The 16,333-nt window shown below is 41.6% G+C and overlaps 1 protein-coding gene across 7 annotated transcripts in view; it reads right to left on the bottom strand.

Annotated features, from left to right (window-relative positions):
* Positions 1-16,333, bottom strand: part of LMO7 (LIM domain 7) — a 135,774-nt gene that overhangs the window by 89,015 nt on the left and 30,426 nt on the right. For all 7 annotated transcript variants that reach the window (XM_075423129.1, XM_075423198.1, XM_075423138.1 and 4 more), the window contains exons 2-3: positions 10,274-10,344; positions 6,568-6,637 (exon numbers count right to left, since the gene is read on the bottom strand). In XM_075423129.1, coding sequence (XP_075279244.1) covers positions 6,568-6,637; positions 10,274-10,344 — 141 coding nt within the window. The remainder of the gene's footprint in view (positions 1-6,567; positions 6,638-10,273; positions 10,345-16,333) is intronic.

Here is a 16,333-nt window from a genome sequence, read left to right as displayed (position 1 = left end):
ACAAAGTCCTCCCCCTTGTGTGACTATACCCAAACCATCTCACATGCCAGGATTACAGAATCACAGAATGTTAGGGGTTGGAAGGGACCTCTGGGGATCATCTAGGCCAACCCACCTGCTGAGAGCAGGCTGCACAGGACCTTGTCCAGGCGGGTCTTGAATATCTCCAGAGAAGGAGACTCCACAACCTCCCTGGGCAGCCTGTTCCAGGGCTCCGTCACCCTCAGAGTGAATAAGTTCTTTCTCATGTTCAGACGGAACTTCCTATGCTTCAGTTTGTGTCTGTTGCCCCTTGTCCTCTCTCTGGGCACCACTGAAAAGAGTCTGGCCCCATCCTCCTGACACCCACCCTTCAGATATTTGTAGGCATTTATAAGGTCCACTCTCAGCCTTCTCTTCTTCAGGCTGAACAAGCCCAGCTCCCTCAGCCTCTCCCCGTAGGACAGATGCTCCAGTCCCCTCACCATCCTCGTAGCCCTCCACTGGACTCTCTCCAGCAGCTCCTCATCCTTCTTGAAATGGGGAGTCCAGAACTGGACAGAGTACTCCAGATGAGGCCTCACTAGGGCAGAGCAGAGGGCAAGGAGAACCTCCCTCGTCCTGCTGGCCACACTCTTCTTAATCTACCCCAGGATGCCATTGGCCTTCTTGGCAGCCAGGGCACACTGCTGGCTCATGGTTAACCTGTCGTCCACCAGGACACCCAGGTCCCTCTCCACAGAGCTGCTCTCCAGCAGGTCTGCCCCGAGCCTGTACTGATGTATGAGGTTGTTCCTCCCCAGGTGCAGGACCCTGCACTTGCCCTTGTTCAACTTCATCAGGTTCCTCTCTGCCCAATTCTCCAGCCTGTCCAGGCCTCACTGAATGGCAGCACAGCCTGCTGGTGTATCCACCACTCCTCCCAGTTTGGTGTCATCAGCAAACTTGCTGAGGGTGCACTCTAACTCTTCATCCAGGTCAGTGATGAAGAAGTTGAACAAGGCTGGGCCCAGTACTGACCCCTGGGGGACACCACTAGTTACCAGCCTCCAACTAGACTCAGCGCTGCTGATGACAGCCCTCTGAGTTCTGCCATTGAGCCAGTTCTCCATCCACCTCACTGTCCACTCATCCAGCCCACACTTCCTGAGCTTCCCTAGGAAGATGTTATGGGAGACCATGTCGAAAGCCTTGCTGAAGTCGAGGTAGACAACATCCACTGCTCTCCCCTCATCTACCCAGCCAGTCATGTCATTGCAGAAAGCTATCAGATTGGTCAAGCATGATTTCCCCTTGGTGAATCCATGCTGACTACTCCTGATAACCCGCTTTTCCTCTACTTGCTTAATGATGACCTCCAGAATGAGCTGCTCCATCACCTTTCCTGGGATGGAGGTGAGGCTGACTGGCCTGTAGTTCCCTGGGTCCTCCTCCTTGCCCTTTTTGAAGTTTGGAGTGACATTGGCTTTTCTCCAGTCTTTGGGCACCTCTCCTGTCCTCCAGGACCTCTCAAAGATGATGGAGAGTGGCTCAGCAATGACATCCGCCAGCTCCCTCAGCACTCATGGGTGCATTCCATCAGGGCCCATGGATTTGTGGGTGTCAGATTGCTTAAGTGATCTCTCACACAATCCTCGTCACCCAAGGGAAGGTCATCCGTTCTGCATGTTTCCTGTCTTTCCTCCAGGGCCTGGGATTCCTGAGGGCCGGCCTTAGCACTGAAGACTGAAGCAAACAAGATGTTCAGTAACTCTGCCTTCTATGCATCCTCCATCAGCAGATCACCCACTTCATTCAGCAGCGGCCCCATGTTATCTATAGTCTTCTGTTCACTGCTGATGTAGTTGAAGAAGCCTTTCTTGATGTTTTTGACATCCCTTGCCAGATTCAATTCCAGGTGGACCTTAGCCTTCCTCACTGCATCCCTGCATGCTCTGACCACATTTCTGTACTCTTCCCAAGTGGCCTGTCCCTCTTTCCACACTCCATGGACCTTTCTCTTCCACCTGAGCTCCGCTAGAAGCTCCTTGCTCATCCATGCAGGTCTCCTGCCTCCTTTGCTAGATTTCTTTCTCACGGGGATGCACCGATCCTGAGCAAGCTGAAAAGCCCGTATTTATTGAGAACCAGGGTTTTTGGGGGTTTCCTTTTCCTAAGTATTTGTTTTTTCCACAACTCCCAGCCCCTGAGAACTCCAAGCAATATCATTTTGCAGGATCTGAACTCAGGAAGATTTTTCAGCTTGATTAATTTTCTTTAAATCCCATCTCTGTTTCTCATAAAAATCCGCTTTTTCTGGTCCATGCTTAAGGCAGACTCCACTTCCACTACTGTGCATAACAAAACCCCAGCTTCCACAATCCTCTGACCTTTTGGTTGCTTTTATCGTGTCCCCTAGAAATGCCAGAGGGCTTCAGAAACTGCTGCTCTGTGCCAGTTTGCTTGCCTGCTCTGCTTTACCGAGGAAAATATATGCATTGCTCTTTGCACAAAGTGTGTATTTTAGGCAGTGTCTAAGAGAAGCAGAAATTAAATTTTCATTTTCCAGAATCTATTTTAGTGCAAAGGTTTTAAACAAGCATCATTATAAAAAATGACCAATATTGAAGGAAACAAACCAACAGCCATGTCCCAGCTAACTCCCTTTGGGAAGCCTCATGGGAATGTCACTGTGTCCGAAACTTGCCATGTGCTGCTAAAAATCAGCCTGCTGCAAGCGGAATCTTTCTGCAACTACTGCTGGAGTTGGTGCTTTGCACCCTGCAGATGGCACACCTCATTGCTCAGGGAACCACCTCAAGAGCTGCGCAGACGTTGCTTGGGTCACCCGTCTTCGACCACCCGCTTCCCTGCAACAGTTCTGGTACTTGCCTTGCCCCCAGCGAAGCAGTTCAGTCTTCCAAACTGGAACATAAATGAATAAATAAACACGGCTAAGACGATGACTAGATCTCACCCAATGCACGGGAGATACGTGGCTCAGAAGAGAAACGGAGCAGTGGGGCTGCAGCAGCAAGCTGCTAGACCGGCATCAAGTGATGGTTGGGTCCAGTTCTCCCTCCCAAAGCATTTTAATAAACCCTTCCCGTGCAAGCTGCAGCCTTCCTGCACCACCGCAACCTGGGGATACTTTAATTAATATTTTTTTTAAGTCTGCTTGGTATCATTTCAGCATTTTTTAACTGAATGCCAAGCTTCATTTCAGTATTTCATCATCAAAACACATATATTTATTTACCCATTCCATTATAAACCTGAACCACTGTGATCCACACCCAAAAATGCTAGACAGCAGTATAGTCAGACTAAAGGTGAAAGCTAAGGCTCATTTTCAGTTGTCTAAAATGTGGCTGGAATTCAGGTGATCCTGCTAATACATAGCCCCTATTAGATTTTATGAGAAACAAGTTGTCACAAAAGCAAATATGACATAACAAATTAATAATGTATTTACTTCATTAGGAAAAAGCACCTCAGTTTCCTAACTCAATACAAAATAGTATAGCACATAATATCCCATCTAAAACAGAACATTTCATTATTCATATAGACTTTCCCTTCATATTTTACTCAAGAAATAACCGTGAAGTCAAAGAAACAACATAATGAAACCCTTATGGAGATTCAACCGAAGATGCCTGTTGAACATTGTATTTCTGTACTGAAGAAAAAAACCTGCCAAGTATTTGAAGTGAACACAAAGCTTAAAAACCACACTTCTATGGGAGTAAAATATATTAACTCCCTATACCACAAAAGTAAACCTGAAGAAATTCCTGGAGAGGAAGAAAAAAAAAAAAAAGGAAACAAGATGTCTTTTAAAGCATTTGTTTTCTTCTGATAATCAGACACAAAACTGCCCAGAATATGGGTTTTATCTTTCTTTTAATCAGAAAAGCCAGGAGAGAAATGGATGCTAGTTGTCCAATGATGAATGCATAAACTATTTTGAAAATGGACTTGAGGACTTGATTCTGGAGGACCATGGAGCGAAGCTGTAGAAAAAACATGATCAAAAGATCTTCAGATTACTGGATATGCAAGACCTAAATTCAAGTTGTGGCATCTGTTTATCCTTTAGAAAAAAAATGCATTCTCTTGAAGTTTAAGTTTCCATTTGGTTTTTAAAAAAAAAAAAAAAAAAAAAGAAAAATAAAAGAAAAATGTCCCCCTACCAACAGTAATTTCTAAATCTCATAAAGGCCTGGTGGAGAGCAATTAATGCAAGACTAAGATATTGAAAACAGCAGAAGTGAAAGCCACAGAAATATATATGTGTGCATACAGATACGTATATACATGAAGCCACACAAAACACTGTCTAGAAGTAGATTTGTGGGATAAGCAACTTACAAGCAAAGAAAATATTTCCAGAATATGGCAGGCAAGCCTACCAGCCAATTCCTTAGCAAGCCCTTTCCATGTCTAAATCCTGCGGTTCATCAGCCACCATATCCCGAGCCTGTCAGGTACCAATGCTTACTTTTTGTATAAATGCACTAGTCAATCGTATTTACTTTGAGTTTCACACTCCAGGACGAAAGCTGGGCTCTTCAAAGCTGTTACAACTGAGCACACTCCTCTCAAGTCTGGGCGGATACTTCACCCCTCCCACCACTGCCATCATAAGCACCATCTTCTGAAACCCTCCTATTACCGCTTTCATAATCACCATCTTCTGGAACTGAAGTATTTATGTAAAACATTTTCCATGGGTTAACACAAAACATCAGCTCCTTCAATGACTATCTTCGAGTAGTATTTTAACAACAATACCACCGGATGATCTTGGTTTACGAGAAGAATTCACCTTTACTCCCCTTTCATTCATTTTTGAAGGCTCGTAGGACCAAGAACCAACTTGAAGGAGCAACAATGTACTACAAGTAAGATATAAACTACACACCTAACGAATACTCTGAATTTTTGCATCTGGAAACAAACAAAAAATACATGTAAAAAAAAAGAGTTCTTACAGTTATGATTCAAGATTACACTTCAGTCACCACAAAAATGAAATCTAGCCTATGGTTTTCTGGTTTGGATCAAATGGCTACTTCAGAGGCCATTTAGGCAATCAAACTGCTGACAGAATAACTGTGCTGTTGTCCCCAGAATGATTTTGGTTTCATTTGAATTCTTTTTTTGGATGTCTCACAGGAAAAGAATGTGCAGCACTCATTACCCGCAACCCTAATACCCTGAGCTTTTCTGGGACAAAGGCAACTAATACTTTCCACATTCATTTGATGTGGAAATGCACATTCTCAGCTTGTGCAATAATATATGGCAAGTTAACCCAATCTTATGACCTCCGGCCAAGTTCACTACACTTCTTCTCTAACGAGATACACAGCTGACCAGCAAAAGTATACATTTTGTTGGCTCATCCCATTAAAATATATAAATACAAGTATTTAGAGATGTTTTGCATTCTACTCCTATTAAGAAATTGGGTAACTTTCCCTAATGTTGAGATCGTGTGTTTAGATTGGATATTAGGAAAAATTTCTTTACTGAAACAGTGGTCAGGCATTGGAACAGGCTGCCCAAGGAAACGGTGGAGTCACCATTCCTGGAGGTGTTCAAAAAACGTGTAGATGTGGCACTTCAGGACATGGTTTAGCAGGCATGGTGGTGTTGGGTGGATAGTTGGACTTGATGATCTTAGAGGTCTTTTCCAACCTTAATGATTCTATGATTCTATTCCATAAGGTGGTATCTTCTGCTTGTTACAGGAATCATGCATCTGTCCCCATTCACCTTGGGTCTTTTAAAAAGAGACAAATAGCTCTAGTGACAAGACTAAGTGGCATAGATACCCTGGTGACATGAATCACCAACAAAGCTACTTTCCCCAAGAAAAAAAGTGATGAAGAAAAAAAAGTTTCTTTGATTTAATGTATCAACAAAAGGGTTTCTGATGCTAAATGGCTGCAAAACATATCCTACAGTCTCTGACCAAAAAACTTGCCAAACAGCATACAGGAAATCTTTTAAATTTCCTGTGAAAATGACTACCTTTTTTTTTCCCCCCACCCTACAAACAACATGATTTACAGCCAAAACATTGGCAAATCCCTCAGCTGAAGCCTGAAGAGAGATCTTTGCATCATCAGTTATTTTAATGCAACCTAAGCTTTGCTGTGGGTGGGGAGAAGTAGATTCTAGAAATACTTGGGTTACACAGAACATTTCCTAGTCTGCCCCTTCCCTAACAGAGGGACATCTGAAACTGCTTGTGAATATAAAACAGGATAGTGGCCTTTAAATAAAGACATGTAACTCTATATGGGTTTGTGCACAGCAGCCATCACTGCTTGATACATCTGAGGATGGTGAAGATTCACACAGTGACAAGCTGATTAAAGTTATAGATCCAAATCAGAGAACAGGCAACCTTTGCAGTCTAAGACAATGCATAAACGCTATAATTTTAAACAAATATGGAAATGGAGCTAAAATCTTGAAAACTTAGGTTTTGTAGCAAAACCTTGTAAGAACAAGAGGCAAGAGTGCGCTCACTAAAAACAAGCGAAGAGAACTTGGAGACATACCCCACATATTAGGTTTGATGTCATTACTTACCAAGCCAGCTATTGGAGTTGACAAACGATTGATCTTCTTAACGATGCCAGGTTTGATCTTGTTAATCAAACTAAAAAGAAGTCATATGATATTCAGTCACATAATCAGCTTTATTTAAGCATGAGTATTAGTACTTCTCAAGAAATACTTTGCATGTGGTCCTAACTTATATGACTTGGGACAATTAAATGTGAACCTATTAACCCCCTCCCTGCAAAGCAGTTTTCCAAGAAGCAAAATGCAACAACAGATTGTAAAAAAAAAAAAAAAAAAAAAATTAAAAAAAAAAATTGCTGAGAACAGCAAAGTGAGGAAGAAAGAAAAATGCCTGGGTATGCACAGCCAGAAATAGATCTGTGTTTCTGCTACGTGGGTGGTGATGTTCATCAGCCTCAAATTTCTCGTTTAAAGATTTTCTTCACATAAAAGTTCTGATGCAGAAGAGGTCAAAAACATATCAGAATATTAATTCTCTGTGTTCAGTGTGAAAGCACAGATATTCCTCTAAGTGTAAGAAATCAGCTCAGCTTTCATAATGCTATCAAGCCCAGTATGACATGTACATCATTTTTGGTCCACACAATTTTCACTCACAAGTCATTTGGAGTCTCAGCCAGAAGAGACTGCGCCTCGTATCACTCTTACTTTTATATGAAATTCATAATTGAACTGAGAAGACAGGGCAGACTAAGGCATCGCTGTTGAATACACAAGCCCAAAGGCACACCTTGCCCTGCAGTAAGGATGAAGCACAGGATTCTGTGCACCTTTGTACCCAGGTTTTCAGTCATGGAGGTAGGGAAATACTGAGGTTCACCGAATTACATGCTAGACCACAGGATCAACAGAGAATGGGGACCTGAGGACACCCTGCATCTGCCTTTGTATCTTTGAGGATTTTGGACTTGCTCCCTCTTCTTGTTGCATCTTGTCTGGCCAGATGCTTTACCCCACAAAGCATCAGTAAGGTTTTGTGATCTACCCACGCCAACGCAGAGTCAGGACCTGGAGTTTAAAACTCTATGTGGGAAAATACATTTTTTGCTCAAGCAGCAAAAATATTTGGAAAATAAACAAAGAGAACAGAGTTTACCTATACACACTGGAATGGTGGATAGATTTCTAAGTGCCTGCAGAAGAAGAAATAATGGCTGCAGGTCCTGAGATTTTTCAATTGCATGAAGTTATTTAGTAAGCAAAATACATCTGATAACTTTTCTACAGGAAAAAAAAACAGTGATCTGCTGAGATGGAATTAAAAAAAAAAGTTGGGTTTTCCGGTGCCCCCCATTTTTTTTTTGATTTTCCATATGCATATTTGTTATTTGCTTTATTGTACTTAAGAACATGAAGTAGCATGTGATCAGGAAAACTGTTGTGACTTTCTTCCTCTAATGTGTACAGAGGCGATCTGGTAAAATGTAAAAGGCTTTATTTTGTCAACTATTGATGAGCCAGTCAACATGCGCACTTGGTTGTTAAGCAGGCCAAACAAACCAGCTGGACTGCTACAGGAATATGTGGTGCAAGTATAAGTCTTACCTGCTATAGTTTAAGTCAAATACACCATTTTCAGAGATAATATATGCATGGACACTAAATTAGCCATGTCACAAGTGAATTAAGGAAACAGGTAATGTCATGTCTAGTCTATCTCAATTATTTAAGATCTTGCACTCTGTTGACTTTGGTGAAAATCGGACATCTGAAAACCTTTCCCGTCTTGCACTTCTCTGTTTTCACAGAATTTCTACGAAAATAACTTCTCCCTGCACTTCAAGTATGTCAAATTTAAAATTATGACACAGGAGGACAGCTACACAATTTAGTGCAACATAAAGAGGCATCTTCTGCTTTAAAGAAAGTTGCATGCCTCCTAAGGCAAGCTGCTCAGCTGAAGAAATTACAGGATGTTTGTCTTGCATACGGCTATTAATTACAGATAAATTTAACTGATTTGCATTTGGTAGATGGAGGCTCATATTCTTTTGCCAAATAGGCATCAACAATGAAGATATTGGAGGATTAGAATATATCGGTTCACTGCCAATTCTTAAAGACACTATTTAAGAGTTACAGCTGAACACAATACACACATCCCACTAAATACATACCTGATGAAATACTTTCTTATTAAAAGTATACGCTATTTTTATTACCGCATTCAGTCTAGTTAACATTTGATTACAATGAAAATACAGTGTCCATCCCTACACCACCATTCAATCTTCAAAATAAATCAACTCCTGCATATCACAAAGATAACTACAAAACAACTAGCAAGTCAGTCTGATGGGCAAAGGGCCCAAAGGAAAAAATACAAGGCAAGGACAGAAAACACAGTAATATTCACAGAAGGGGAAACGCAGGAATGCTGCCTTTTTGCATTTACTTTGGTTATTTTTGATACACAGTAAAGAAATTCAGAGAACCCTACCTTTATAAATATTTTCTGAAAGTTATCTTGGCTGAACTGATTTAAAAGTAGCTCTGAGTTTTGAGATTTTTTTTCAAATGTCCCAGGTAGTCCTCTAATGAGATTTCCGTCTCTCTTACTGGCATTCTAATGACACTTACACCTGCCGTTCCTTAACATACTAAGGGATTAGCACTGCTTCCACTACTGGAAACCTGTTCCAGTAAGCACAAAACCAATTACAGGTATGTGGAAGAGACTTGACGAGTGGACATTTTACACCTCTGACTCAGTCTAGCAACGAAACCAGACAAGCCCCATTATTGCCAAGCCTATAATACATAAGCACAAGGAAGTTTTTTAGAGAAAGCACTCCAGAAAACGCTGAGGTCAGAGTTTGTTGTTGACAGCAATAACTAAGTCAGCCCAGAAAGTACCAAAACCTGGACTGAATGTGTACATATATGGCAACATACTTCCACATTATGCTGAGACCCAATCCGTTTACTTCCATCATTTTAAAGTGCTTGTTTAAAAAAAAAAAAAGTACATTTTTATTAAGCATGCCAAATGCCATCCAATAGATTCTACATTACTAAGATACTTATAGATACTAAGATACTAAGATAACCATAATTCCCCAGAAGACCAAACAGCCCCTCTCATATGTATATCACTTACTCATGCCACTCTTTAGTATAGAGCATGAAATCAAAGGCCTGCCTGTTAACTTTAATTTATAATTTTGTAAAATTCACTTCAGACATTAACTACTTTTAAAAAGAAAACTTACCTTGATGTAAAATTCTCAGTGGAATAGGTAGCTGTCAGGATTTAAAGAACAACCAGCACACAGAGTTTACAATAATTTCTTACAGGTGGGTGGTGATGGGGGACAAAAACCCAAATCCCAACAACAACAGTGGGTACAGGGGTAACCGAGTGCTTTGATCCCAGCCATGGCCACACCACCTTGCACAGGCTGAAGAGAAAGCCCAGCGATACCATGAGCATTATAACCAATAGAACTAATCAACTGAACAGAGGATCAGCGCGATCCTCTCGCTAATACATGAGAGAGAATGTAGGACAACACATGAAACACGGATCTTGAGATGATTGAAAGCTGATCGACCTTCCCACAACAAAAAACACAGATAAAAAAGGAAAAATTACTTATTACAAAGTATTTCTAGTACTCCAAAAGGAATTTAAAAGAAGAGGCCAGCAGGGAAAGAGGCCATCTGATGTTAACCTGAAGGATTTTTGCATAGGGAAGTCAATACTCACTCACACAACAGGACTCCATTTTCTAGAGCTGCTCGAAAGTCTTCGGTCCCAAAGCTTTTCCCAGTAACTGTCTATAAAAATAAGAACAGAGAGTGAACTGGACATGCACACAAAATTAGGACTAGCAAGAATATCTAAGTAGTACTAAAAAAAACACCACATGAAAACACACCACCAGTTTTTAATTCACCACTTTTTTCTTTTGAGATTAATAGTATGAACTAAGTTGTGTTTTATTTGTTTGTTTTGTTTTTTTTTTTTTTTTTAAAAAAAAAAAAAAAAGAGTTCTTTATGCCTCAAAATAAGTCAGATCCAACATCTTCAAGTAGTTTCCTCTAGTGTAAACCAATCTGCAGCTGAATTCTGTGGGAATACTTGTTACTTTCTAAAGCAACACCAGCCACACTGAAAAGCATAAAATAAATTTCAAACAGAAGCGCAAAAAAGAGAAAAAGCGTTTTATCTCCTACTTCATTTTACAGCATGTATACTCACAATACTCAGCACAAAGTATTTTAATCGGGTTTTTTTCCCTGCCACTTCCACCTAAGGCAGCGTGACTAAAGAACCACTCCAGCAAGTCTGTATTACCACGTGCACATCAATTCCCATCACTCAGCAAGCGGTAGGACTACACTAATGGGACTACTTTTTATATTCAGAGTGAAAAGCAGTGAACAAAACCAATGTCTTACAAAGGACTTCAGATACCCAATGCCAAAAGCACTGCCTACAGGTTTTCAGTAAAATTGTTTTCCACAAAAATAAAAAGGATTTGCTCCTGGCATTAACTCCCATCACCTCAAACGAGACTATCAATGCAGCACCCTGCTCAAGCCTAAACTTACTTGGATTCTTCCTACTAGATCTCTCCTCTGCCCATCTCCCTCGAAGGGACCAAATCTGGCAGAGTTTTTTAAACACCCAGATTAGGAACCCACGCGCAAGTCAAAAGAGAGGGTTTTATCCCAGTTGGGTATATAAATCAAACACAAGGAAGGCTATTTATTAGAGCTTAGAGGTCACCAAGTTGAGTCACCAGCTAATTACGAACCTCCCTTTGGGGATCCTGACAGTCCCTGACACTGCACAGGACTTCAGGCACACAATTAAATGTGCTGTGGAACCTGCGTGTGTCCAGACCAAAGCTACCGATTACCACAGTAGTTAAGGAAATTAGTAGTGAAACAAATGAGCTGTGCTCAGTAAAAGAGCAAAGGAGAGGTTGTGGCTCTTTAAGCATCTGCTACTTTGTCACCCTATTATTTTCTTCCAAATTGCAAAAAGCCCATATACTAACAGCAGAAATCCTACAACTTCAGCAATTAGTTTTAATATAAGTCCTCCTTTCATTCAAAAGCTGTGACTTCAGTCTCCCTATTGAGGACAACATTAGATGTTACAAAAATCTTCTTCTGTGTGTACAATTTTTTTTTGGAGGATATAACAAATCACAACAGAGAAAGAACAATGGCACACCAAGTCAAGGTAAGAAAAATGTCAAAACTCAGGGAAAGAAAAAAAAAAACCACGCCACACCATCAAAAACTTTTTAACAACGACAAAGGATGATGGCAATTCCCTGGGAGAACTGCATTTTACACAATATTCCTATAACAACAGCCTGTTCTTACAGGAGAGTAGATGTTGCATCTTAGTAATATGATTTCCAAGAATCACTTAAAAACACAACTTCTGAAAATTGCCCTTATCTCTAATAAATATGGTCTTTTGCTTCCAAATGTGTATATTCAGTGCAAAAAACTTTGAGGAAACTAGTCAATGTAACATCACTGAAAGTTTAAATATAAATATTTGTGTTCCCTAGGCAATAGGAAATACAGGTTATAAATTAAGCCCTTCATTCTGCAAGCTAGAAACTTGAAGTTACCATGTCATACAGAAAACCTGTACTGTAACAGGGACCGCAGGACAGGGGTCGAACTTTACGGTTATAGTTTCAAACTACAATCAATTCTTAAGAGTCCCAGAAGTTATTCTCATTCTGGAGTTGTTGCTGGCAACTACATGGCTACACAGTCCAAATATTTGGTTTTATATAGACAGCCCACTGGTACGTCATGCACGCAATAGATGGCGAGATGTTTCCTTCACCTGGAGCTGGGCGCACCCCAAACCTGCAATGTCTTATATATCCACAAATAACCTTCACGCTGCAACTCCTTTAAAACAACAACCCTAGAATTGCAGTGCGTAGCTAAGGAGATCGCTCCTCAAAAATTATTCTCAAGTAGTCAAGGAGCATGCGCCACTTAAGACACATTAAAATTCAGCGTAGCCCCTCCGGAACACGAGTGCCACGCAGCCAGTGCACAATCACGTTTTCACAGCGTGTCTTGTGGTCCTTTCCACAAAAAAACCCAACACCTCAGTCTCCAAAATGGCGTGTGGAACATTTCTGAGTGCCACAAAATCTTCAGGCACATGACCTCAGGTAACCAGGAGCCATCTTTGAACAACAAGAGAGTCCAACTTGACTACAAGGTTGTAAACGCTACTATGAGACTTGCAGACTTCTTAAAATTACTTTAGAGGACATTACACTGGAAGCATTTTGACTAAGTTATTTGTGCAGCCACTGTGGCAATCAACACTGATTTGATAGACAGGATGAAGCTGCCAGACCGATCTTGTGACACGCAGATTTTGACGACTATGTGGTTTGTTGACATTAAAATAAAAGCATCAGTACTGCAAAGCTAGGTTTCATTAATATCGACTTTTAAAGGATAACTAATAATTAAGTAATTAAGATGTATTCTCAAGGAAGAATTTAATACTGGTGGCTTGAAACTGAGATGTTTTCCACGTTGCACAACACCTTGAATTTGTTGATGTCAGAAAAATAAGTACTCCATTTTAAACCCTGCTTTTGTACAGAGACTGAGGACTTTTCTCAGCACGGACTTTCATCTGGCTTGTACCCACTGCAAGGCATCAAGCTCAGCTGGAACTACCAGAGCCCACATAGGAACCAGGTATCATCAGAAAAATGGAAAGCCGCGGACTGGCTCAGGGTTCCCTGACTTTTAAGAACTTGAGTAAAACAAAGTGAATCCCACCCTGAGATATTACATCTTCAAACAACGTCTGTGATTTGTGAGTCACTGTTAATTCATTAAAACTGGTTATACTGGGTGTGGTACTCTTATGCAATAGGCATAATTGATTTCGGACAATTTTTCAACCACTTAGGCCATGTGAGGCACCAAACAATAAAGGAAATATCTTGCAAAAGCAATTTTTATCCATGTTTGAACAACATCCCTTTTCAAATTATGTCTCTTTTCTCTCCTTCACTCAGCTGAATGTATTCTGCTTCTTTCTCCGCTTTTCTGATAGAAAGAGAGCAATGACATAATTAAAGGCTATATCACAAAATCACATTTAATTGCTGCTATAAAACAGTGTGATTTTATTTTTGTAAGACAGCGCCCCCTAATACTTTGATAACTTGCAGTTGCCAAGTCCAAGCAATTTACTTCAAACAGTATGCAAATCAAGTCTTTACTTAAATTCAGACATTTTAAAAATGCTTACACACACACACAGAGGGCTAGTTTAATTTCAGGTTTGCTGTGATTCCTGTAGGAGAAGGCTAATCAAGAAGAAATAACCAAAGATCAACAATTCTGAAGACGGCATGACATTGAAATCATGATAGACTGAACAAAAAGCACACGGCACAGAAGAATACGCTAATTATACGCCTCAGTACCAAAATTAACATTGAGTACATCTCTTTGGCTTGTCCTAGTAGAGGCCAAATATAGCTGATCATAATAGGCCTGCTTTGCCTTAAAAGCTGTTCAAAGCTGAAAGCTTTTTCAGTGTAAAATAAAAAACGCTAAGGGAGTTCATGTTAAGTTGTTTCCATGGTTTACACCAATTTGAACGGCTTTAGCAGAAAGGCAGCTCTACTGCAGGACAGAAACATTTTCAAGTAGGTTGGTTTCCCATACACACCACCACATGCAGCTCAAAGTGCAATGGACTGGCAGGTTTCTCAGTTTAACTTTGCTGTGGTGCAAACACCAAAGCCAGACCCTCCCCACGCAATGCAAGACGCACACCACATACGCAGGCATGCGGGCTAACCGATTCTCCACCACAAAAGCACCAGCTGCTCACAAACAAGGAGCCATCACTGCATCACGCCCCGCCTGCGACCTGAACGATGCCTTGCTGCAGAGGAGCCACATGCTCACCATCCAGCCGGCTCTGCAGCCCATGCTGGCCAGCCCCGCTCTCTCCATCTCGTTCAGAGCTTCTCAACCACCGTGTCACTTAGGCTACGCCATCCCAAACCATGCAAGGACCCCACGCGCTGATTTGAAGAGAAATGTTAACTGCACCTGCATGAAGCGCGCCGCTCTATGATGCAGTCTCGTAGGTTGGGCATGGAAGACTCAAGGATACTGAACCATGTGTGATAGCAACAGTTGTAATGCAGGCTCATGCAAGGATCTCACAGGGAAAGCAATTAATCAGATGGCAACTTCAAGGATACTACACTGATTTATGAACCTTGGGTCCCCAGCTCAACCTGCAGCAAGAAAAGCCCAGCTGATCATGCTGCAGAGAGGACTGTTCATGTGCTGTAGGGAACTGGGACAACGATACACATCTGACACTGCAGTACCATCCTCATTACAGAATTTTGGCTATGCCGGCCAGTTGCCATCACAGTGCCTGCCTTGGCAGATCACCTCACATACGCATCAATGTCCGAATTACTGCCTTACTAACGGCCTTTCCTCCCCCCACTTCCCAATCACCGAAAACCTGGATCAGACTACACGGCAAATAGCTCCATCCTTACGCAATCCAGCGTTACCCATCTTCATTTACAGCACTCGTTTGGCTCTAACCGCCCTCATCCAATCTATCACTCCAGAATAGTACTGTTACTGTAAGATGCAGAAGGAGATATACACGCTGCACCCACAGCCAACAAGCAAACATTTAAGCAGCTCCCAACGCTCTAGCATCTGCATGGTTTGGCAGAGCCTGGAAGTAGATTCATGACATTTTTATATGGTATTTCAAGTCCACTGCATTTTATATACATTTGTCAGTGACAGGCTCTACCTCAGCTTCACAGATTTCATCTTTTAGGATCTGTCACAAAGGAAGAGTAACACCAAAAAAAAAAACAAACAAAAAAAAAGGAATAACAGCAGTAGCGATTTTTCCTGTAGGAACTGGTGGTTCTTGTGGACTGTGACAATGAGTAGCTGCTTCATAGGATACTTCAGATGCACTACCCAAAGTCCTGCCTCCCCATTTCATTGCTATTTGTAGTAGTTTTTAAATGCCATGCGGGATATGAGCTTGTCCTTGAATGACGTATGTGGTAGCTGTCAAAAATGCTGCCGTTATGCTTTGAAGTAAGAAGCTCATGGCATTGAGCCTTTGCAGATTTCCTGTCCAGTTTTCTCCTCCCCACTGGTTCTTCCTCTCCGAATTTCTTTTCAGAAAAAAAAAACAGACCAAAAAACCCCTAACATTGCCACAATTTGCTCCAACAGTCGATTGATTTATGCAAGTCCCTCCCAAAGAGTGGATGGTAGAAACCACTTTCAGAGGGTTGCTGTACACAAACATACAAGTGGCAAAATCAGCCATTTGGGTAGACAGCCTTTCGAGTTGCAAACAGCCCAACCATGGCGTTTACTACATTTCTCAAGGTCAAGTGGTAGAAAAGAGCAGCTCATTTTTAACGCAAGCAGATCTGTGTCCCTGAATTTTGGACCCTGGGACGATGCACAGAAAGAATGGACATTCATATCTTCTACCTATGGGAGAACGCTGCTGGCATTTCACTTCTGGTAGCAGGAGGGACGCCAGGTCCAAAGCAGCCAAGGTCATAGAGGGAACCATGGTGCTATCTTCCCTTCCGACCACGATTTAATTCACGGTCCAACTAACTCCCAAGAGGTCAAAAAGTGCTCAAGCAGCTGGTACCCACAGAAGCTTTCCTGGTCAGATGTCCAGCAATAAACTTATGACACTGCCCAGCCTAACAACTTCACAGAA

The sequence above is a fragment of the Opisthocomus hoazin genome, chromosome 1 (genome assembly GCF_030867145.1).
Source record: "Opisthocomus hoazin isolate bOpiHoa1 chromosome 1, bOpiHoa1.hap1, whole genome shotgun sequence".
NCBI classification, from domain to species: Eukaryota; Metazoa; Chordata; class Aves; order Opisthocomiformes; family Opisthocomidae; genus Opisthocomus; species Opisthocomus hoazin.
Note: the sequence above shows the minus strand (reverse complement) of the source record. Positions and strands in the feature narration are given on the sequence as shown.